This window comes from Callionymus lyra, chromosome 5 (assembly GCF_982586985.1).
Source record: "Callionymus lyra chromosome 5, fCalLyr1.hap1.1, whole genome shotgun sequence".
NCBI lineage: Eukaryota > Metazoa > Chordata > Actinopteri > Syngnathiformes > Callionymidae > Callionymus > Callionymus lyra.
Window position 1 is genome coordinate 10,478,002 of NC_141822.1, and position 26,271 is coordinate 10,504,272.

A 26,271-nucleotide genomic window follows, 5' to 3' on the forward strand; every position below is an offset into this window, starting at 1 on the left:
TTGTTATGTTTGCAGCTTCCATATTTCCTCTGCTTTTCCTTTTCGGCCCCGAAAAAACCCCCCCTCATGACCACATGTTACGGAAACTCACGGGGTCCGCGAGCGTCGACACAAATCCCTCCTCCTCGTCCGACTTGTCCAAACAGAACTTTTATTTGTGTTTGTCAGAGCCTGGGAATGGGGGGGTCGATCCGTGAGAACGTTTGGACCGACCACCTCATCTGCATGACGGCGAGCAGCCCGTCAAGTCCGTGATTGACTCGTTGAATTAGCGTCTCGTCTCGCAAACACGGCGGTTAACTAACCAAAGCGAAGATGCCGCTCTCCAACTCCGAAAAACCGGACGACACAAACGAGAGAAAAGGTCATTGTTTTTAAAAGCCCGTCCTGCCAATCGAAATGGCAGCTTCACCCTGTTCGCCTTTTGTAAAGGTCGAGGGTTACCCATCAAGCACACAAAAACACTTTCTCCCCCCCTTTTCACGCTGAGCTGTTCGCCTCCAAACAGGCAGAAGGATTAGAGGGAGAGAAGTAAACTAAAAAAAGGTAAAAAAGAAGTGAGTGAAAGGCTTGAGAGCAGAGGCCAGTTCACTCCCCATCTCTTGATTTCTGACCTGAATAAAAGAGCTATCAAAGGAGGAGGCGGCGGCCAAAGACTCTGGACTCTGAAGCCAGAACCCGGTCAAAGACCAACTGCCTATCGAGTGAACTGGAAGGAGATCAAGTCCAACACACACCATGTGTCGACACACTGCTTGCAGCTCCTGCTTCCATTAAAAGTGACATTTGTATTCCAGCCTCGACGGCGGATCCTCATTAAAGTTACAAGAAAACACGTGATGAAGATGAAGAGATGGATAAATAGTTCGGGCGAGAGTAAATGTGGAGGCTGCGATATATCAATTCACACAAAAGGTCAGAACAATAAATGAAATTCAAAAACGTATAACTAATTTATTTTGAGTCTCAACAGGCGATTCTTGCCCGATTTATTTCCCCATAGAAACTAAAACACACAAGTGACTCGCACTTCATTTTCCAATCGATAAAAAAACTATTAAATAAAAACAATACAATTAATCGGAAAATTAAAACGGAGGAAACTAACAAACAATACGTCAAAGTGTTAAATTAAATACAAAACGATGTAACCTAAACAAAAAAAAAAAAAATTCTTTCTTAAAGTCTGACAAACAGAAAGTTAACGTGTTTTTTGTTTGTTAATGTGATACATGATAATTAATTAATGAAGTTTAAAAGCATGGTTTATCCGTTATGTTGGCTATAACTTAATACTCATTTGAAGTGGGTTTAAAATAATAAATTGTGACGGATAACTACTGGAATGGCTTTGATCTAATGGGTTTAAGAGACGTTTGAATAGACACAGATCCCTCTAGTGGTTATAAAGCGCAACTGCAATATATATAAATGATGAATCTGACATGCTAAGGGTTACAGGAGAGTTAGAAGCCATGTTTACAAGTGTTGGAAAAAAAATGTCAAAGTTGATATTCTGAATAAATTAAAATTGAACTCAAGTTTGAGGTAGTTCCATCTGGATCCAGGAAGGTTTTGGAAGGTTTCTTCATTCACTTGTACAGGTGCGGTACTCGTGTTTCAGTGAAACAGTGTCAGTTACGTTTCGAGTCTAGTTTTTAAAATATCCCATTGTCATTGAATGCATCGTTGACGTCAAAGAGGTGGAAAGAAAGTTAACAGACGTGTTTGTTTGAGTCTTTACTTCATCATGCATTGATTGTTCATTTATTTTAAAAGACTAATAACTAATAGTGTCTATTTCTCATTGTGTAGGAATAAAACCTCATGTAAAGAACAAAACATAAATCAACACAAAGCGTCAAACCTTCACTCGACACAGTTGCTCCGCTAAGTGATCTAGTTTAACTGAAGGACCACAAGTGAAGTAACTAACCTGTTAAAACCACAGTTATAATTGACGTGTCACGGTTTTTGACTCAGTAACTAGTTATAGGACTTTTTACCAAAACCAACATAGTTACCGTGACGCATTACTTAACACGTTACTCCCAACACGGTAACAACGCGGCAACTTTTCAAAGACCCCATTAGAGCAGGGGTTCAAACTGAAACACACAAGGGCCTGATCTTTTAGAAGTCAAAGTCAGGGGCCAAACTAAATGTAAACGTATGAAACAGGAAGTACAAGTCTGATTTTCATACTGCATTTTCATTCTCTATTTAACTTGAGTATCTTTGTTTGCTTTTCCTCAAACAAATTCCTTTTTCTTCAACATAAGTTGATCTTTAATTGTTGAAATCGAAAATCTATGTTCCTTATATTATCTTGAACATTTATATTGTCATAGTCACCACATCAACATTAATCCATTCGGAGCGATCCATCCAGTGGGGCACATTAAGTGTCTTGGCGGGGGGGCCCCTGGCCTTGATGTTGGCACATGTGACATAGCGGAAAGGGGGGAGAGGGCGGGACATGGCAGTTGATTTTGATTGACATGTCAGCATCTAATCATTTTAATGGATCGCTTAAAATTATTGGATGATATCATTAGAGTATTAAAGTGTTATATTATATACATTGGTGGCTCCCAATTATATGATCTTTCTACGTGAACGATAACGTTATAAAACCACAATTAAATTAAATGTTATGATTAACTAATTAAACTTTTATTTCACCATTATTTAAGCATAAACAGTTGATATCTATAGTAATAAAATGAATAAATCAATCATCATAGCCACAGCCGCAAGTACACGAGAAAAATATCACTTATAATGCTTAGTTTCGCGGGACTGAGCGACATCAGAGAGGAGCCGCCGCCGCGTCGTGATATCACCAAATCAATAATAAATCCACCTCCTTGTACACATAACAGTTTATAGATGACCAGATGCTAATTAGCATACTGTTCAGTATTGAGGCGTTGTTTATATTTTCGTTTAAGTCAGATTAATCTAAATTATTTTCAGAAACGGGTTAACTATACATGAGAAATAAACGATTTTTGTTTGGCCATTATTTATATGATTGATTGATGAAGTCATACTGAAGATTTCTTGGACTTGAAAAGAGATTTTACATTGTATTCTGTAAAAATAAATCTTTATATTTATAAAGAACTATTAGAGCCAAAAAATAAATTTGGGGGCTGATAATCTTGTTGTGTAATAATATAGATCAGTTATTAGCCGCAAAATGGTTTTCCAAAATGGTATCATTTTTTTGTGGGAGGGTGGATGTAATAACATAAAGATAAAAATACACATAATAATATTTTAAATGTTAAAACTCGTTAAGTTTAAAAGGATATTAAACATTTTCTAATATTCTTTTCATTATATTGTTTTTCCTTCGAGTATTATACATGGGACAAGGAAATGAGAATTATTATGTATTGCGTATTATAATGTCTTCGTATTTATGGGGCCGGAGTCGGACCGCAAAGGTTTTTGAGACTTTAAAGTGGGCCCTGAGTTGGAAAAGGTTGGGGAAACTGCTATAGATCCATGAATACATCTCTTACAAAGACACCTTGTTTCTCTCACAGGTGCACGAGAATCCTACAGAGATCTTCTTGAACTGCTCTGTATCTGGAATAGGATGATTATTCCTTTTGGCCTCATTCGTCCACAAAGGCCAAAAAGGCCGAAAACAGTTGTGCGCCCACTACTCCTTTATCATGAGTAAAAAGGCCTTTCATTCTAAGGAAGGTTTTAAACAAATTTAGAGTCTGTAACTTAAATATTAAGCCAAGCTAAGGTTTGAAGTTCCAGCCTTTCAAAAGTCATAAGTCTTCTTCTTCTTTTTGTGCTATCCCTTGTGTTCTCTCTGGGTCAAGGTGACCTAAAGGCCCCAAAAAAAATCGTTTGTGGTATCCCTTGTGTTGTCTCAGGGTCAAGGTGACCAGAAGGTCTGAAAACAAATGTGTTTGTAGTATCCTTTGTGTTATCCCAGGGTCAAGTTGACCCAAAGGCCCAAAAACAAGTGTGTTTGAGGTATCCCTTGTGTTATCTCAGGGTCAAGGTGACCGAAACGCCTGAAAACAAATGCGTTTGAGGTATCCCTTGTGCTGTCCCCGGGTCAAGGTGAACCACAAACACAATTGTTTTAGGGCCTTTGGGTCACCTTGACCTTGAGATAACACAAAGGATACCAAAAACAGATTTGTTTTAGGGCCTTCGGGTCACCTTGACCCTGAGATAGAGAGTCCATGCAAGCATGTTGAAGGGACTATAACAAACATGACTTTTGCATTTAGAAAATTTGAGGTTTTGTATCTCATCAACATCCTCAGGCAACACTTTTGCTACTTGTTTACCAAGTAACTTTGTGTTATGTTGTATAAAAAGTGACTTTTGAGGTATTTATTATATGTTTTTAAATGAGTAGGTAAAAAGCCAACCCCCTAAAATATAAGATTTTGCAACTTCTTCAACACACCGTCTTCTTTTTGTACATTTAGGATACGGTCACCCTTCGTTAACATACATAAATGCACTTCCCGTCCATTGTCCTCTCATCGCTCTCTTCTCCCGAGCGTTGACAACAGACCGGGTCTGGTACTCATTGTCAGAGCGACGCTGAGAAGCTAACGCTAACCAACCAACGCTGTTTGAAGTCAAACATGTCCAGGGTGAGGCTTTTGTCCATATTCATGAGCTCCGTCTCGGTGACATTTACTTAAGTGTACACCTCGCTGACCTCGGAACAGCGGGGTGAGCGTTGTGGGGAGAAGAAAAAAAAAACAACCCAACATGGTTCCCATCTTCATACCTGCAAATTTCTACCACTAAAAACCCAATTTCCAGTCTGGAGGAGCCACTCTCGCCCGGCCTGGAGAAACCACTTTCCTTCAGAACGGTCGTTACAAAACTGCGCCAATATTGAAAGAGGCTGGAGACCTTCGGAAAAAAAAAGCCTCCCGTAAATTACCGAAATCATTCTTCTTAAAGCCCAAAAAAAAAAGCGGGCAGGTCATGAAACAAAAAGAGCGTCGGTGTCGTCGGGGTGATGACCGTGGGGTTACAAAAGGAGAGAAAGTGTGCAGGAGGAGGAGGAGGAGGAGGAAGAGGAGGAGGAGGAGGCTATAATCGTACGGCGGAAAAAACACACAGCGGTCTCGGACGGAACAAGGCCTCGGCAATCAAAGAAGAGGGTAAAGAAAAGAAGAGCGAGTCTAAAAGGTTTTCCTTTCTCCCTTAATCTAGTCCATGAATGTGCATTCAGCCTCCCTCGACTCTCCCCCGAGACCACCCTTACAAACCGCACAATCATCCGTTACTGCGATTCACCCGCGGATAAAGAGGACGACAAAGTAGGAGCAGAGAAGGCCAGCGGAGAAGAAAAAAAAAGTGAACCGAACGACTCAATCCTAAATCAAAGTGTTTCACTGTCGATAAAATTTCATCTTCTAAAGACGGCGCTTTAAACTTAAAAAGTGCGTTAAAGAGTGTGTGTGTGGTCTGGTGACACATGGATTATTAGCTACGCTGACTTCCACACGAGCGGCTTTTCAAGAATCACCGTCGACGACACCTGGATCCGCTCAAACTAACAAGAGACAGAAGTGATTTTATTTACGGGTGAAGCTGAGTTTTTGTTCCGAGAATTACCTCCTGGAATTGAGTTCTATAGAGACAAAGTTCAACTTCATTGTTTGGTGGCTTTTTTTCTTCTTTTTTTTGAAAGAGGGAACAGGACGAGCCAGCCGTAATTAGCTGGAGACACCTGGACACTTCAAGAAGTTGACAAACTGACAAACCAACCAAGTTATTACACAAAAGGTTGTGTTTCTTTCTGGTTCAAACATGAATGAGATTTTTGTCTTGAACTTATTTTGGATTTTTTTTTTTAAAGCAGCACTTTATAGTATTTTTCACTTTTAATTTAGCTGATTTTTGTTTTATTTTCAGTTTTCAGTTTTCAGGTATTCACCTGCAGGTTTGACTGGACGACCACATGACCACCAAACTTTAACCAAGTGGGCAATTGTATCCATTTCCATAAGAATTAAGAAAGTTACAAATATGAACTGACCCAACAAGATCTAATTGTGTAAAAAACAAAACAAGAAAAACAGTTTTCCCAACATTGAAATGTCACTGTTTTAACACTGGGGGGAGCCAGAAACAAATTTCAATCTTACTTACTGCTGCTTTAAGGTTTCTACAAGTTAAAAAAGTTTGTTTTTTAAAATCAATTTAACTTTTTTTACCGTGATAGGACAGTATGGTGATGAAGATGTTTTTTTCTTTTATGCTTTCAGTAACTGAAATAACAGAGAAATCCAATCTGGTGGTAAATCGCTTGATTAAATGAGAATTCAGTACAAATTATTATGTTTGATTGACACCCTGTGACTGCTTTAATGACTGAGTCTCTTCAGTGAGTATTAAAGTTCAACTAATGTAAAAACTCTGTTTCAAATGTTGAATCTTCCTCTGCAAGATGCAGTAAGTCCCTCATCATGACCACGTTTTGAAATTATTACTTTATAAAGTTCGTCTGAAATCTGGGCGAAAGAGAGGTTACGAGAGTGGAGTCCATTACGACGTAATAATGGCTTCACTCCTCCTCCATCCAGCTGTAATCACGCCCTGCTTTGTTTATACAACGAGTCCCTTGGAGGCGTAGACTTCCATGTGTTTTCAGTGGGCGGGGCTTAATAAATCTTGAAATGACAAAAATAACAGTAAATAATTTGAAGGTTAAAGCAACAGAAAGGTTTTAGTCGTAGATAATCACACATGGTGTAAGATAACACAGTCAAAATAAGGCTTAAAATAAAGGGAGCTTGTGTTTAAAAGGATAAGATAGTGAATGCAGTGAAACATAAACATAGAAAGTTTCCCTTCGATGAATCAGGACCAGAAGGTCTCGCTGCGACGGTCCTTATCGCCGACCCGAGTAAACAGCAGAGTTTCTGTGCAGAGACCGAAGCTGGTGTTTCTTTACCGTCGACCACCTTGACTTTTGACCAGCGAGTCATCGCGTGCAGAGTCCAGGACTCACGCTGGGTCTCCTCAGACTCGGGTCAGGGCAGGAAAATGACTCAACGGTTGGTAAACATGGTCGTTTTTTTAGTGTTTCTAGAAAAACTTAGGTTGTAAAGTGTGACTCCAACTTTCCTTTCTACTAAACTAGTAATATACAAGTTTATTTTTTGGAACTTGTCAAAAAAAATGAGAGCCGCAATAGATTAAAGTAAGTAAGTAAGTAATTTGTATTTATAGAGCGCTTTTCCAGACCAGGGTCACAAAGCGCTTAAACAATCAAAACAATATTCAATAAAGTAAATACTTTAAAGATCAAGATAAAACTGAGAACAACACAGGAGTTCCAGAAAATCAAGGACAAGCCTGAACAAATAAAAATGTCTTAAGATGTTTCTTAAAGAGTCAGTAGGTTTAACACTGACGGAATATTCAAAGGATTTGAACTGAAGACGAATGTTCTGATGCTTAAGGTCAAGAACATAATAACAATAATTTAACCAGAATTATTTAAAGTGTCTATTTTTGGGTCAGCACGAGTCCAGTGACGAATGAATTCGGAATTATTCAGATGCAAATAAGCATTTAAATCACATTCGGCGGTAAATGCCAGGATCTGAATTGAAAGACGACGGATGTTCTTGTGCTTCTGTCTTGACCTCGGTCGCTCGTGAAGAACCTCTCAGGCTCGAGTCATTATGGTGTTATAACCGCCAACGTGGTTGTGATCAACTTCCTGTTTCATGGCTTGACCGTTAGATGTACGAGTTCAAATGTGAATTCACTTACATTTACAGAATAGTTTCTTTTAAGTCAGATTAATAAGGTTGAGTAGCAACTAAACATTTAACAACAAATTCAACTTACATTTTATTGCGAATATATATAAAAACAATTTTTTTTTACACTAGAAAATGTTGTTTTTTTCAGACAAATTATTTTCTTTTTTAATCTGTAAAGCTAAATAAATGCTCACAAGTATCCCTGCAGGCCGGAAGTTAAAATACTAAACAATGTTAAGCTCAATACTGATCATTAACAATTGATTCTAGCAAAGGCTTGTTTGCATATTTTATGACAGAGATGTTATTTTTATAATCTTACTTTGAATCAACTTGTCAAATCTAATCATCCTAACACACGGACGGAACATTTACGAAATATAAATCACTATTCTGCTTATATTTGAAGGGTTTTTCTGCAGTATCCAGGCACTTAAGAAACATCTTAAGACGTTTCTATTTGTTCAGGCTTTTCCTTGATTTTCTGGAACTCCTGTTGTGTTATCAGTTTTATCTTGATCTTTAAAGTATATACTTTATTGAATATTGTTTTGATTGTTTAAGCGCTTTGTGACCCTGGTCTGGAAAAGCACTATACAAATAAAAATTACTTACTTACTTACTTAAATGCGTCTGTAACCTTTGACTAGTTTTACATACATTTAATAATTTACATTTAAATTAAAATAATTCGAGAAATTACAACAAATAACTGATATAATTCAGGTGACATCAGTTTCCAAAACTTATGCTTAACTTTTTGTTGGCAACTTTTGAATGTAAATGTCATTTATTTGTAAACGTTATGTATTTATTTACATGTATTTATTCATGGATGGATGTGTTATTGCTGCTGTACAACAGAATTTCTCCTTCAAGGATCAATAAAGTATCTGTTCATCCATCTATCTAAAAAAAAGTTTTCTAGAGTTGACAAGCGTAACCAGAATGAGTGCACGAATGCTTCTACCCAGGTGCAAAACAAATAGACTCAGGGACTCATTCATTCCTCGGGCTATTAAATTGTACAATTCTGAGTTCGGGGGCAGGAGTGGATTGAGAGTATCTGGATGTTCTGTTCTATGTTAGTCTTTGTATCCTTTGTCTTTGTTGTTTTTCTTTGACCTATGTTCTTTATCTTTATCTTTAGACTTAGATTGTGTCATCTTGTTCTTCCTCTTTTTGTTCTTCTTCTTATTTTATTTTTTAGGTATTATTTTTTATTGTTTATGAAAAATTGCTGGCTATTGGTAAAAAAAACAATTTCCCGAAGGAGACCTCCTGAGGGATCAATAAAGTTTTACCTTACCTTACCTTAACTTAACCACAAGTTCCTTACAACATAAAAGAAAATGGTAACTTTTTAAAGATTTCTAGACTATTTTATTGCATTAACACTTGATCAAGTCGTATTTTAAAAACGATATCCGACGATACGAGTCGAGCGTTTCATCACGTCAGTCGACCCGAGTGGCACGAGAGAAAAAAAACAACAACCGATAAGCGACTTCACGTCTGGCAGCACAATTTTCCTCCCGAAGCCGTGTCCATGACAAGCCGTCCTCCCGCTCCACATGTGACTCACATGCGACTACCCTGGGACCAATATTGTCTTTCCAGAAAGATAAAAAAAAACCGGCATGTTGCTTCGTTCGCCGCTCAGAGCTCAGAGACGTGATTCAATTAGTCGCGTCGCAGGGAATTCCTGCAGAAGAAATATCGTTGTGATCGTCTGAACGTTCACGCATGACGGGCTCCACGATGTCACGAATCGACGATCGCTTTCGGGCCAACATGCGTGTCGTGAGAGAGAAAAACAAAAAGTTTTTTTCTCCGATAAGATGATTGAAGTCACAATACAAGCAGAGATGCGAGGGTTACTTTCAAAAAGACAGCACAGGTGAACTCACCGTTAAGCATTGCATATTCTCGGGGCGATGGGTCTCGGGGGCAGCACCATGGTTTGACAGCACAGCCTCTGAAATATAGACAAAAGAATCACGGGCTGAGACGGTTCCTCTCGAACACATTTCTCCGCCGGCGCCGACACCAAACTGTTCAACATGAAGTCCGGCGGCGGTCGCCGGGAAAGTCAGTGAAAAAAGTGAGTCGAGCGGCGGCGGCGGCTCCACTTGGTGAGGGTCTCAACTTCGCCAGATGCATGTGGCGGAGGGAAAAACAAAGCTGACGGACTCGAGGAAAATCCCATAATATGTGAAGATCCGAACCAACTGTCCAAGAGAAGGAGTGGAAGTGAGAACAAGGGAGGGAAAGCGAAGAGGGAGGGTTCAAAAAAAAAAAAAAGAAAGAGAGAAAAGAAAGTCCTCTCTCACTCCATTATCCATCCGTCACAGGGCTCCTGGGATGTCGCCATGGTTACGGAGACTCACGCCTCAGTGTTCTTTTAGCGATCGCTCATGAAGGCTCAGCTCTGGGTCACAACTTGAGATCTCCCTCTGTTTGGACTCTTCTCCGTCTGACCCCGGAGATGCTTCCTGACACTTTCTTCTGTCGGGCTTAGATTTCAAAGTATTGCTGGAGAAAACCGGGTCCGGAGCCCGCATCAGAACCAACAAGAACTTACTACGTCAGATAAAAGTTTTACTCATAATGTCATGACATGATACACACTGGAGTTACTATCTTATCGCTTTGCTACGGTGAAAGCTCACGTTAAATTCAAACAGAACTAGAGAAATCTATTTGTTCAGGCTTTTTCTGGATTTTCTGGAACTCCTGTGTTGTTCTCAGTATTATCTTGATCTTTAAAGTATATATTTTATTGAGTATTGTTTTGATTGTTTAAGCGCTTTGTGACCCTGGTCTGGAAAAGCGCTCTATAAATATAAATTACTTACTTACTTACTATAAATATAAATTACTTACTTACAAACACAATAAAAGTAACCAGACTTTGAGTCTTGGGATTTATGTAAGTATTTTAAAATGTACCTCAGGTACGAAAAACCTACGGAGAACCGGACATGACATGGTAAAAAAATAATAGTAATTTGTGGTCATGACTTATTATCAGCAGCCAGTATATCTCATGGTTGCACTATACGGCACTTCAACTAAAGATGCTGGGTTCGAGACCCTTATAGTTATTTTCATCGTCAGTTATAAATAACATCATTTATGTTAAACGAAACCATAACTAAAGTGTCTGTTTCAAAGTTGGTTCTGTACAAATATTCCGATTTTTTAAAAAATACAATGCAATACCTCTCATCTAGTCTTACAAAGGGTAGTAAAATAACGTCTAAACAAAAAGAAGAAAACCAGAGTTAGCTTATTCATCAGTGTTTAGTTATTACTCAAATCCGTTATTTAGACTAACACCTAAATATTTAATTCTTTACGTCACAATAAGTTTTTAAAAACAATAACTAGACGTATAACTGGAGTTTTGAGCTATGCTTTGATGAATTAAAAGACTGAAATTAATTTTTAACAACAAATTATTTATTTTTATGGAAATTGGAAATGTTTGGGATGTGTGGGACTCTATAAGACATTAAGATCAATCTATGACTTAATATAGACATATGTCAGAGTACAGATTGGAATCCAGTAGGATCTGGAATCCTACTAGTACAGATTGGAATCCTTCTACTGAACTGGGATCTTTATATTGGAATTCCTATCTGTCCGAGGACAAATGGGAATTCTACCAGGACAATCTACAATTCTAATAGGAGAAATTCAGATTCATCAAAATGTTTTGGAAAATAGACTAAATCAATGAATTCCAATTTGTACTAGTAAGATTCAAGACACATGTCTACATTTAAATTTCTAAATAAATATACCTCAAATAACTGTGTAACGAAAGATGTTGTTGATTATGAAGATTTGACTTTTGCTGACTAAAGAAGAAAACTAGAGAAAACTCTTAGTGACACAAACCCATTTAAAAAAAAAGTGTTACATCTTGTGTAGCTGTTCGAAAAAAATAAAATTATATACATATATATATATATATATATATATATATATATAACGTAAACCTAAAAGGAACCTTCTACCCGATTTATGTGGTTGAAGCCCTAATTTTATCACTGTTGGAAGAAATAGAAAAACCTCTCAAAACCCTTAAAATAGGTAACAGTCTCATCTGTGATTGGCTCGGAAATTCAGCGTTCTGATTGGATGCCTTTCCTTCGACATCAGTTTACCCTGATTAGAATTCTCTGAACAACTGTTGACATCTCCATGTCTTATCTTATACATGGAACATCTTCTTGGTTCAACATTATTCTACTTTGATTTGATCCACTTTTTAACCCGGAATACAAACATTAGCAACAGCCTACAGACAGACAGTAGCAGTCACCACAGCAGCCAGAGGGCTTTTTAAAAACGTGTCACTCGCTCGATCCAGAGCTCCAGGGGGTCCAGGAGAGGAGAAAGGGTAACCTGGCTGGCGTCAAGCCCGGTCGACGAGGGCTTTTGTCTGCTTAAGACATCGGGAAACAAGAGGGCATGAGAGGAGCGGCGTGAAGCAGCTGGCAGCGTGAAACCTTCGGCTTGACGGAGGTTAAAAAACAAAAAAAAGGGGGAAAGTTGAGAAAGATGGCAGCAGTGGGCAGTGGACAGTGGACAGTGGGAAAAGTATACAAGGACGAAATCAAGGGCTGAGAAAAGAAGTGTTTGATCAAGGGGGCGGTGAGACGATACAGAGCTGGCAGCACTTTGACAAGTGAACCCTTTTTTTTTTTTAATCAAACCTGTCTCTGCATCTAACTAGGTTTAAAACTTGTAAGCAAATTAACTTGTGGTTTATCTGACTTACAAGATAGATAGTGATTTAAATGTCAACTAAACCCAACTCTCCTGACTCACTCGCATGTTTCCAATGTTGAATCTTCCTCTCCAAGATGCAGTAAGTCCTTCATCATGACCATGTTTTCAACGTATTACTTGTAGTTCCTCTGAAATCTGTGCGAACGAGAGGTTACGAGAGTCCATTACGACGTAATAATAGCTCCTCCAGCCAGCTGTGGTTACGCCCCGTTTTATTTATACAACGAGTCCCTTGGAGTTGGAGACTTCCGGGATTGATGACGCGTGACGACAAACCTTGATGTTTGACCAATGACAGCGGAGTGGGCGTGGTTATGGTAAACAAGATTTAATCTCCAGAAAGTGTTTTCAGTGGGCGGAGCTTAAGATAATTTTCTAATGTAAATATTTCAGTTAAAAGAGAGTTTTGTACACACTGATGATACAATAGAGTCCAACATTATTTAAGACTCACTTAAATCTAGACATTAGTTGAAGTTTAAACAATAATGACCTCAAAGTTGCGAGTTTGACTCCTGTTCCTGAACTTACATGTTGCCATGAGCCAATACAGGCTCCTACAGCATCAAGACCCAACTTTTAGACCAACTCGACAAAATTGGAAAAATAAAAGAGACTTTGAAAAAAAGGATTATTGCACAAAGTACAACCATGTAGACGTTTGTGGAATGATTGACCATTACACGATGTTCCTCAAAGCTAACGCCTCTTTCCGAAGTTGCTACATGAGCCGCGTTAAACTAAAACTGTAAAGTTCATCTGCTGTTAAAACTTTGATTTATCTTTTTTTAATAAATACATTTCACCATATTTTGAGAAGAGATACTCTTTTTTATGAAATTTTCAGTCATTTTAAGATTCATAAATTGAAGACATTTTAATACTTGAAGGATCACAGCGAAAACTCTAAGATACGATTCTCAATCATAGAAGTTGTTTTCTAGTTTAATATGCTATTTATTTAAAGCGATTCTATGCGATTTGAAGTCGAGCGACGCCAGTGGACTGAAGTGCTAGTGTTTAGCCCGACGGGACTACATTTCCCATGAGCACTCGCTAAACGTCACAAAAGTTGCCATGTCCCGGTTTGTAGCAGTTGAACGAACTTTCTGTTTCCAGACTTCCATTGTTGGATGAAGGATGGATGAGGTAATGAATCAGATTGTGGATAATTAAATATGGCTTTATAACAACATAACTTTAACTTTGTTTTTGTACCATAATGAGTTTTCATGCTTCTGACAGAGAAATGTTGACAGTCATGGATAAAACTATCAAGAAACATGTGACTAACACAGAGAATACAATGTCATATCTATCCATGTAAGAACTCATTGTAAGGTTATTATGAATAAACATGGAAATATTCTCATGGTTTTTATCCAGTTACTGAAACAACTGCACGGTTATTTTGATCATTAGAAGCAGGAAAAGATGAAACAGAAAAACAAAAGTCGTCTTCCATAAATGAAGAGGTTCTGTCAGCACTGAGGATCCGAGACAGTCGGGAAAACAAAAAGCTTCTCCATCCGTCAAAGCACTTCTCGCTCATTCGACTCGACTCTCCATCCAACTCTCACCGCCGGTCGTCCACAAACAAACACTCTTGATGAGAGAAACAAAGCTTGAGCTGCAGAAACATCTCAACTGATCCACGACTGCCTACGATACGTTGAATCTAAGCTATGATTCATCAGGTGAAAGTATTGTTCATCGTTCCTGATCCTACATTTGATTGTGATTTTATACGGAAATCCCTACATGGAATTTGACGGTTTATCCAAAGTGTTTACAGTTACTTTATACTTTATATGGATGGATCAGAAAGATGTATTTAATATAAACACAAAGTACTAAAAGGTTTTCTTTTCAGGCAGTGACTGGAAAGTTTTTTTTTTTCTGAAGACAATAATACAAAATATTTGCAGAAAACTTAATTTATTTTTTTAAATCATTACGTAAGAAAAACATTTTTTAAATGTGTTTAATTGGTACGTTGGTCGTTTATCTATCTATCCATTTATCTAACAATCCATCCATTTATCTAACAATCCATCCATTTATCTAACAATCCATCCATTTATCTATATATCCATCCATCCATCCATCCATCTATATATCCATCCATCCATCCATCAATCTATATATCTATCCATCTATCTATATATCCATCCATCCATCCATCTATCCATCCATCCATCCATCTATATATCTATCCATTTATATATCCATCCATCCATCTATATATCCATCCATTTATATATCCATCCATCCATCTATATATCCATCCATCCATCCATCAATCTATATATCTATCCATCTATCTATATATCCATCCATCCATCTATATATCCATCCATCCATCCATCTATCCATCCATCTATATATCCATCCATCCATCCATCTATCCATCTATCCATCCATCCATCCATCTATCCATCCATCCATCTATATATCCATCCATCCATCCATCTATCCATCCATCTATATACCCATCCATCCATCCATCTATATATCCATCCATCTATATATCTATCCATCCATCTATCTTTCCATCCATCTATCTATCCATCCATCTATCCAACTATCTATCTTTCCATCCATCTATCTATCCATCCATCCATCTATCTATCCATCCATCCATCCATCCATCTATCTATCCATCCATCTATCCATCCATCTATCTTTCCATCCATCTATCTTTCCATCCATCTATCTTTCCATCCATCTATCTATCCATCCATCAATCTATCCATCCATCCATCTATCCATCCATCTTATGACAAAAGATATTTTTTATTCGTTTTTTTATGTAGTGACAAATCAAGTAAATAGTATATATGAATGTATAGGATATCTCGCAATTATTTGTAAAAATATTTTCTTAAATTTTTCTATTTTTTTTCCCTAAAAATTAAAATAAGTAGTAAAAAAACGTATATTTCTTCTTAATGTATATTAACACATACATTTTTATATACAGTATTTGTTAAAGTTGAAGGTCATAGCTATACTAGTAACATGAATACATAAATAAGTACTTGTTGTTCACCCTCTGATAACAAGACTCTGTGACCAAGACATGCAAAGAGGGAAGAAAGCTAAAGGTTACAAAAGCCCTCCGATGCTGTCAGTCTGTCTGATGCTTGGAACAAAAAAAAAGCCCCTCGACTCCAGCCGTCACTGAAGCACTCGTTCATTTGACTTGACGCTCAGTCCCTCGTTTCACCTCCAGTCACTAACAAACCATCTCTGGTTGGATGGAATTAAAAGAAAGAAGGAAGAGCCTTCAGTACCTCCAGCATAAGAATGTATTCTGGTGAGCAGACACCAGAGGAGAGTTGTTTTCTGACACCCTTGACACGCGATAAACCCATTTATCACTGACTTATATTGTTTCCAAGAGCACGGAATTCACTGAATTAATCAAGTATCCATGATGCAACACTAATAGACTCAGGGACTCGTTCATTCCTCGTGCTATTAGATTGTTTAATTCTAAGTTTGGGGGCAGGATTGGAGTGAAAAGATGATATTCTATGTTAATCTTTGTATCATTTTTCTTTGATCTATGTTCTTTATCTTTACATTTGGATTGTATCATCTTTTTATTGAACTTTGTTCTTGTTTCATGAATCTATCGTCTGTGTTGCTGTGTCCTCGAAAAACTATTTCCAGAAGGAAACCTCTAGAGGGATCAATGAAGTTTATCTATCCATCCATCTATCTATAGTATCTATATAGCTATCTATAGTACCTATCTATCTTTCTATCTAAGTATCTATCCATCTATACATAGTATCTATCTATATATATATAGTATCCATCTATAGTATCTATCTATCTAGCTATCTATATATAGCATATATCTATAGTATCCATCTATATATCTATATATAGTATCTATCTATAGTATCTATCTTTCTATCTAAGTATCTATCCATCCATCTATAGTATCCATCTATCCATCTATATATAGTATCTATCTATAGCATCTATCGTTCTATCTATACGTCTATAGTATCTATCTATAGTATCTATCTTTCTATCTATTGTATCTATCTGTAGTATCCATCTTTCTCATAGTATCTATCTATAGTATCTATCTATAGTATCTATATTTCTATAGTATCTATCTATAGTATCTGTATTTCTATAGTATCTATCTATAGTATCTATCTTTCTATAGTATCTATCTACCTGTCTAAGTATTTGCTACGTTCTGCTTCTGAAATACTGATGATAATTCATGAGTTACAATGATTTATCTCACTCGCCGCTGATCCTTCCATGTCTGGACTCATCATCAAATAATCATAGACGAGTTGCTTTGGCGCGTCTGCTTCCAACATTCACTTCCTTCTCAGCACACGCTAGAACTGACCCAAAATTCAGGGGAGATGGTGAACATGTCTTGCAACATCCTGTAGATGTCAATTCAGATCACAAATGAAAACCCAACGACTCATAAGTCTATAAAAAATGCTCCAGAAGTTTTTCAAAAATTGCACTAGATTTGACAATTTTGTTACATTTAAACTTCAAAAATAAACTAGAAAAGCATTGAGACGGCACATACCTCTGCCAAGGAGATTTTTTTTATGATTTAAGAAGTGTGTTGGATCAGGGCAAAGACCTCTTGTGGAATAAGACAGAGCAAAAGTTACCACTTTCATATGAAAGTGGATTTTAGTGATTTGACTTGTATTTGTTCTGAACTAAACTACTCTAAATTATCTTAAGCCCCGCCCATTTAAAAATACTGAAGATGAAAATCTTGTTGACCATAACCACACCCACTCTGCTGTGATTGGTCAAACATTGGTGTCCGTCACCATTCCTCATCAATCCCAGAAGTCTCCACCTCCAAGGGAGTCGTTGTATAAACAAAGTGGAGCGTGATTACAGCTGGCTGGAGTGTACACAAACTGGTGTGTTTTAAACAGGTAAAGAGTTCAAACAGGTGGGTTTAAAACAGGTAACGAGTTCAAACAGGTGTGTTTTATACAGTTAACGAATTCAAACAGGTGTGTTTTATACAGTTAACGAGTTCAAACAGGTGTGTTTTTTACAGTTAACGAGTTCAAACAGGTGTGTTTGAAATGGGTAACAAGTTCAAACAGGTGTGTTTTATACAGTTAATGAGTTAAAACAGGTATGTTTTAAACCGGTAACGAGTTCAAACAGGTGTGTTTTATACAGTTAACGAGTTCAAACAGGTGTTTTATACAGTTAACGACTTCAAACAGGTGTGTTTTATACAGTTAACGACTTCAAACAGGTGTGTTTTAAACAGGTAAAGAGTTCAAACAGGTGTGTTTTATACAGTTAACGAGTATATATATATATATATATATATATACAATATTTATATACAGGGCTGATAATTGGGTTATTTAAAGATAAGAAGATTCCTTTACTACTTGACAAGGTTTCAATAAAAAAAAATATTTTTAAATACATATATTAAATATTAACCAGTTAATCCCCTCTAATTTGGGTAAATTAAGTCCATGACAAAAAAAGTTAAAGTTAGATAAACAAAACTAATTTCTTCCTGTGAGAAATAAGATGAACTCGAGGAAAATAACGTGTCCAGAAACAATTGCTAAAAAACTCATATTCACACATTTTAGGATTTTTGTTCAACAAATGAACCCAAAGCGATGCATTCTTGAGGAAACAGGCCAGCAAACAAAAGAAAACAAAACAAAGCCTGAGTGTTCGTGTGATGTCAACATAAATTCATGCTCTCTGACAGCATCACAGTTATTATGGGCTGCAGAGACGACCACAGTCCACAGACATTCAAAACAAATGTGATCATTCTGGAAGTGGGATCTGCTGTAAATAACTCAAATCATGACATATCAATTATTTATGAATTACATTTTTGAAAATGTAACGTCAAGGGATAATAGCACGATCCAGCAGAGGGCAGCATAATAGATACCACACATGTAAATATATCATCTAAAGTCAAATAAACACACAGAAATGTGTAAATATAACTTAAAAAAGCTAAAAGAATGTGATTTTATTTGATGCTGACTTTTGTTACGAAAATATTTCGACGTGTCAACAATATGCCAGCCCCGATGTGGGAAGAATGAAGGTTTTTAAGTCATCAATACTGTTTATAAACAGAAAATATTTGTTTGAAATGCTGACAAACTGCCAAATACACTGTTAGTTTACTGTTCCACGTTTTTTTCCGATCAAGCAGAAATTAGCAGCATTAAAGTCAAAATAGGCAGAAATACTCCAAACTGCGGCAAAATAAAACATATTTTTTTAATGGTATTTCTTTAAAAATGAACAAGACTGAAAAACTCTTTCTTTCCAAACGCTATCAGAATCCTCAACAGTTAAAACCACATCTACCTCATGCACTACTTGTACTTTTGTTGCTCTGTTTTTTTTTTAGATTTGTATTCTTTCAAATGTATATATAGCTTTTATATATGTATGTATATATATATATAGATATATATATATCTATATATATATATGTTTATTTTTACTGTGCACTTTTGTTGGGGGTACAAATTAAGAATTTCATGGTACGTAGTACCTATGATAATAAACGCTTTGAATCTTGAATCGTGAAAATGAAAGTTGAACAATAATGTGTATAAAGTGAAGGCTTGGGTCCTATATTAAGAATAAACCATCCCTGGATTATATTTTCCACTGAACCAAAGATACTTTCGCCAACACATCCCCTTCTAGCTGCTTCAGTTTTTTATTAATTTTATTTTGTTTAGGCTTGCAAAGTAAAGCAACAATAAATACGTTTATAAGACTGTTTTTGCACCTCCCAGTGTTTTATTTATAATAAAGACTCTTATAGTGTCAGTTTCTGACTTTATTTTCCAGGCAACTTCAAAAAGTCTCTCAGTTCTTCATATGAAAATGCTGGTTGTGCTGTAGAGACAGCAACGGATTTTAAAATGTTACTTATTGCTGCTTTAAGGTTTGCTAAATAGTTAAATAAGCTTAAACTTGTTTTTAAAACAACTGTGGTTTCCCTTCCACTCTATTACAAACAGCTGGTTTATTTGAACAGCAGACAAACTTCAACACAACCACACAACTTACTTATGGTGCGACCTAAACAGTTAACTCCCATGATGCATTTCTACACACTGCTCTATTTAATGACGGATGATTTGTCGCTAAATTACTGTATAAAAATGTGTCCAAAGTGATCAACAGCTGTCATTGGTTGACTGGGCGGCAAAGCATAAATGTGGCTGTTCAGGTCACCGTTACTGAGAAGGTTAAAGAGTGATCAAAATACACTAAATAAATGTGTACTGTCACTCTCCCCTGCTACTACCAAGAGAGTAAAAAAACAACAAACAACGCCAAAATATAGGAGAAAAATCATGGTTCTTTCTAGACTGTGAACGAGTCTTTTACCATTAGTGAGTCATGTGATGCTTGAGATGATGAACACATTCTCAGATATGATCACACAAATAAGTGAACATAGTAGATGTTCACTTATCTCGTCTGCTCCAATAACTCTTGTAATCACTTACTTTCTCTTTAATGAGCATTTATTATGTAAAGTCTGCTCGTCGGTGCTGTTCAAGTGTAGCCATTAGCTTCTCCGTGCTCTTGCAAACAAGCCGATCCGTATTGCATTCAAATAAATTAAACACAATCAGGCTCATGTGAGATTAGACACAGATTCATGATATTGATCAGAGGATACAACTTTTGATACACGTGGAAGCAAATATGAGCCACAAGAGGGCGTTTTCTTTCAAAAGTGCATTAAATAATCACGAGAAACAACAGTTTTTCCTCCTATTATCACTGAGAGAAGTAAATAAATGAGGCTATTTTTTAAATAATTATGCATTTGTTATATAAATGCTAATATTTAAATATATATATATATATATATATATATATATATATATATATATACATATGTACACATTTCATTTTCAATCTGAAGTGAAAGAGAGATTAGATAAAACCTAAAAAATATTGACATAGCTATATATTGCAATATTGTTTTTCACGATACTTTAACAGCACTGTATCGATTTTTTTTTCAAAATTATATTTATTTTATGTTTTATATTTAAATAAAGTGTGTGCTACATAAAATAATACGATTTATTCATAACGTCCTCTGCAGCTAGGGGAAGAATGAAATCCAGTGAGATCTCTGCAATAACTGAGGACGAGAGGATACAGTCGACTCCTGCAGCTTTTAAAAATGATGTTTGGACATATTTTGGTTTCAAAACAAATTAAAGCAGTTACGACTTCGACAAGAGTCATGTGGTCTGTAAATTCTGCAACACCAGAGTCAAGTACTCGACAATACTACAAATATATACTTGTTACAGTATCACTATATATCATATTGTTTCCCCTGTAGCGTGATACATATCTTATCTCCAGATTCTTGCCGATACACAGCACTATGTGTAAAAGTTATGTGTTAACAGAACAAAGTAACAACTACAAGATGAATATTGTTTATAAGGAAGAAAGAGCTGACGGAGGGAAAACCACAAATCAGTTTAATCTGTGTAACAACATGAGAAGTAAAGCACTGAGAAAACACAGAGTTCTGACACAAAGCTTATTTTCACCCATAATGTGTTTTTCTGCTGCAGTTATGTTCCTACATTTAAAGCTTATTCTTAATATTCTGTCCATAATAGGCATCAATACATTGTCTCACGTAGCCGATGTCTAATTAACGCATTCGATGGTCGTAACCAGAACAAAAACTAACACAGATTTCTGTTAATTATGGTTTAAATTATACCATTTAAAAACCATTATGTTATGTCATATCCTACCTAAACATTATTAGCCTCAAATAAGACTTACAGAACACAGCACATTTTTATAATAAAATAATGTGTGAAATATAATACTTTATAATAATATTAATAAATATAATAATAATAATTCTAGACACAGATTGCCTGCCCATTGATTCTTTCAACAGTTTAAAATACTTTAAACTTTCTATAACCCAGGGGTCTCAATCTCCACTTGCCCGGGGGCCGGTAAATTCTTGTGGAGCGGGTTCTTTTAGAAGTTGTTTTTTTTTTTAAATTTAATTTTCTATATTCATATTCTTTGGAATAATATGGTACGGATTCTTGTGTGGTTTCACTGTGAATTTAGGCCATCATTGTCTAGTTAAATTTGTTATTTAATTTAAGAAATCTGTTCCATCTTAAATATTCAATTAAAGCTACTTAAATTATAAAATATATATATTATATTTAGTCATCAAGTCCTTCGCAACTAAAGTAACAAAGAAATACCGCAAGATCCAGGCGATGACTGAGGACAAGAGGGATCTTCCTCTTTCTTTGCGCTTGATGGATCTACTGACTCCTTTAAGAAACATCTTAAGACGTTTCTATTTGTTCAGGCTTTTCCTTGAATTTCTGGAACTCCTGTGTTGTTCTCAGTATTATCTTGATCTTTAAAGTATGTACTTTTTTGAGTATTGTTTTGATTGTTTAAGCGCTTTGTGACCATGGTCTCGAAAAGCGCTATATAAATAAATATTACTTACTTACTTACTTACAATGGATACCAGCAGCTTTTAAAGCTGATGTTCGGACATATTTTGGTTTGAAAACGAATGAAAGCAGTTACGACTTTGTTCTTTAACCAATCCGACAATAAAGGACAATGGAGTACACTCATAAAAAAAGCAATAAATGGTAGGGCCGAGAATAACATGCCACGGGCCGCAAATAGCCAAAATGCCACTCATTGTTTAGTCAAATCTGCCAAACTAAAAAGTACAATTTACACATCAGCACATTCCTAATGGATATTTGTGATGTTTCCATTGTAAGTAGTTGCTAGCGGTGCATCGTTGAGGCTGAAAAACAACTCTAATTACACTGTCACTCTTTATTGCACAAGTGCTGTTTGTCTGCCACTCACGCTTCATTTGCACGGCAGCCTCGCCGCTCATGTTAACACAAGTTTAGACGACAGGCCTTTTATTGCAGCCGCCGGTAATTAGACATCGGCTTTAGCAGACGGGCTTTGTTGCCGAGGCAGAACCAAACGTTCGGCGCAGCACGACGAGCAGAGACTTAACGCTAAATGTCTGGGTTTTCGATAAAAAAAGTAGCTTTTTGTGGAGGTTTTACAGTGAAGATAAATTAGAGTTGATTTGATCCAAATGTTTAAACAGATGCCCAGTAAAAGCCTTATCTTCACTCACTCCTAACGCTTTTGAAGACTCAATTAAAAATAATCCACATTACCCATTTTTAAAAGAAGAGAAACACAATTCAAATCTAATACATACAAAAAATTTACAAAATAATCACCAGTTTGGATTAAAAGTTCACTTTAAATCCAATAAACCGATTGTCGAGAGCAAAAATTGTGAAATGTTTTATTTTTATTAAAGGCACACTTTTTAACTCATGATGAGAAACCGAATAATAGTTACAATGTAACTAACAAACTAACTAATAAATATATTTAAGACAATTTAACAACCAATCTAAATACAATAAACTTACTGCCAATGGTAAGGAAAACTGGTGGTCAAAAAATCTATTTTTGGTCTGTTAAATCAAGAATTGTAGTAAAAAGAAATGTTAAAATTAATAAATGAAATATTTTAAAAATAATAATTATAACAATAAAAAATAAAGCATACTATTCTGTTGACTTAAAGCAATTTATAATACAAAAAAATAATAGTAAGAACAATAAAAAACAGTAGCAGTAAAAAATGAACGTTTCTAATCTTTGTGAAAATTATATTGAAAGTCAACAAGCGATGCAAAGTTGAGTAAGTCATCTTCAGGAATTGTTCCAGTTATTAACTTTGACTAGTCAATCTAAGAATTACCACAACGTATCTATACCGGGGAGGGGTCGGTCCATAGGAACAAAAACCCCAACAAATTGGTGCCGAAACCCGGCAAAAGAAGGTTTTTCCTCGTATGAAAGCGGATCAAAAAGCTGCCGAAAAGAGTCTGATTATATAACGGCCTGAGATGAGATGAATTGCTGAACTTCTAATACACGTAATTGAACATGTTAGCAAAGAGCATCGACGTGAATTACATCCGTCTTACATAACAACAAAGGTCGATTTCACGATTAAATAAGCAGCTAATTATATTGACTTGAAATTATGTCATTCTGTTTTTTCCGGCCTGTTGGTCGGGGTACGCCTGCACCAGGCGCCTGGAAATGGGCCACTGGCCTCTTAGGCCGGCTCCGGTCGAAGAGTTTCTCCGGCGACTCTGACCTGGAACAAGTGTCCGAGTCAGAGATTAGGATGACACACTGAACTAGATAGTAAAACTACGAGTACTATCTGGTGCTTGGTCTCGTCACAACTAACACTTTTTTTTCATTCTCCGGTGAAAGAGAGGTTTGATAAAACTGCGGCTAAATATAGGTGTAAGAAAATATCTATACAGCGACATATGTACGATATTAATGTTGATATTTATATATATATTTATATGTTGACATTTGAAGCGGCTTTTGAACATGCTAAGCTAGGAATAGAGTTTAAGGACTTTAACAAAAATGCAGAGACTTCAAATAACAGTGAGTTTCATGGGAATTTGATACTCCTAGGTAAGTATAAAATGTGTCCAGCACATGACTAAGAGTACTAAAAGATTAAAGCAGCATGTGTGGTTGAGTTTGACACGTCTGCTCTATGGTTTAGTACTGTGAGAGGAAACCAGAGCAAAGAGGATACATACATAATACAAGCATGGAGAGAAGGTACAAATTCAAACTGGAATCGAACCCATGACCTTTCTAGAAGCGCCGAAGTCTCATATAAGATTCATGAATTACTATTGAACGAAACACTTTGTGCCTTACACAAATATTGACAAATACTTTGCTAACAATTAGCGTGTTGACTCGCTAAACAAATTAAGATGGCGGGATATCTTATGAACCTCACAGTCAGCTCAAACTGGTTCTGACCTGAATTTGAGCGTTCCGTGTTAAACCTGCAGCCGTACTTCGCTCATTTTCGTCTCCGATAAATCGATTTCGCTCATTTACTAGACAAGCTCTTCCTTGTTTTCGTGAGAGTTCCTGGGTTTAACTTTAGCTTCCATCACATGATACGCATTTAAGCTAACGTTGATTATTTAAAACTTTAAATAAATTAAAATTTGTTTTTTCTAAAAGTGCCGTTTACTCCACAACCTTTGAAACAAGTTTAATGGATGTTTATGGGTTTTAATTAAATTAAAAAACGAGAAAAGTTGGTTCATCTCGATTAGCAGAAAATAGATTAACAATTAAAATCAGCAACAACAACAACAAAATAATTGACTATGTAAAGCTGTATCGCAGCAGAAATTATGTTGTAAAAATAGAACTCATGTCCACATTTAACTCTTAAAAAAGGCATCATCTGTCAGTCATTATGAAATGACAAAATTATACTAAAACCTTTCCAGATAGAATAATTTAAATGAGTGAAGTTTAATGGTAATTGCAACCATTTATTCATTTATTTCATTCTTACTAGCAATATAGTATCTGATTTATACTTCTTAAATAGTCTTTAATAAAACTACCATTTCATTATTTGGTTGTTTTATTCCAACATTGGGTCCTACCATGTTTTAGTTTCATATATTTCCAGGGTCCAATCGTCCACCTTCACGACCACGAATGTGTTATAACCATCAAAAACCCTCTCAAAAACATACTTTTATAAGGCTCTATGTTGACATAATTCTGTTGCGCTCTGGCTCAGACAACTTAAAGCGACATCAAGGACCAAACACTTGTCTTAAACAGTTTAAACTCCAGCCTCACAATCTGACATACGACGCTGAAATTTGAATCGAGGAGTTGTTTTTTTTGACGGACGAGGATGTGACCACGTTGTGCTGAATGGGATTTCATTATACGTGTGTTAGTGCATGTCATTGTGCAGCGGTGCCGCTGTGGCCTACATTCTGCCAGCTGGCCCGGCAACACATAAGTGCATCCATGAATATGCCCCCCCCCTCCACTCACCCACCCAACCCCCTACAAACCGACGAAAAACATGGAAGAACATTCGAGTCCCACAAGAGGTGGACCTTCTTCAAACTTCTACCTCACTTCTGCCGAGCGGATCGTCTCCTCGTCGCGAACTTTCCCGCTTCGTCGTGTCTCTTCCGATCGGATAAACCCTCGTCCCAAATAAAATTAAAGTTGTATGAGGCGGATTAGCCGAGGCTACAGTAAGTCTTGAGACATTACCGTCATCGACCCGTGTGAGGACCCGGTGGAGGACGGGGTGTGAGGTCGCAGAAAGGGGGGGCGCACGTGCGAGGATGTTGCACATGCAGGAGTGGACGCACAAAGATGGACCCGGATATTTTGTCGGTAATCCAGCGAATGGGGTAAGCACAGTAAGCTTCTTAAAATACGTTGGCATGGGAAACAAAAGAGAACAATTTTGGCTCAGAACAACAAAAAAAGACTTGATGAAAGGTCTTGAATTGGAGTTGAGAAGTTGACAAACATGGAGGACGTGTCTGAGGAGAAAGTCAACTCACCTAGTTCAAGCTGCCGCTAGCATAACTCCAACAAACACGCGTCAAAGCCACCGAAGGAAGGTTCGGTGCAAACATAAGTAGCTCTTAAAAAAGAAGAAGGCGGACGCCCGGCTCAAGAT

The 26,271-nt window shown here is 36.7% G+C and overlaps 1 protein-coding gene across 1 annotated transcript in view; it reads right to left on the bottom strand.

The window, feature by feature from the left end:
• The window catches only part of rgs3a (regulator of G protein signaling 3a), a 197,069-nt gene that overhangs the window by 149,256 nt on the left and 21,542 nt on the right, over positions 1-26,271 (bottom strand). Inside the window, exon 8 of the mRNA XM_087790739.1 lies at positions 9,695-9,762. Within this exon, the coding sequence (XP_087646865.1) occupies positions 9,695-9,762 (68 nt within the window). The remainder of the gene's footprint in view (positions 1-9,694; positions 9,763-26,271) is intronic.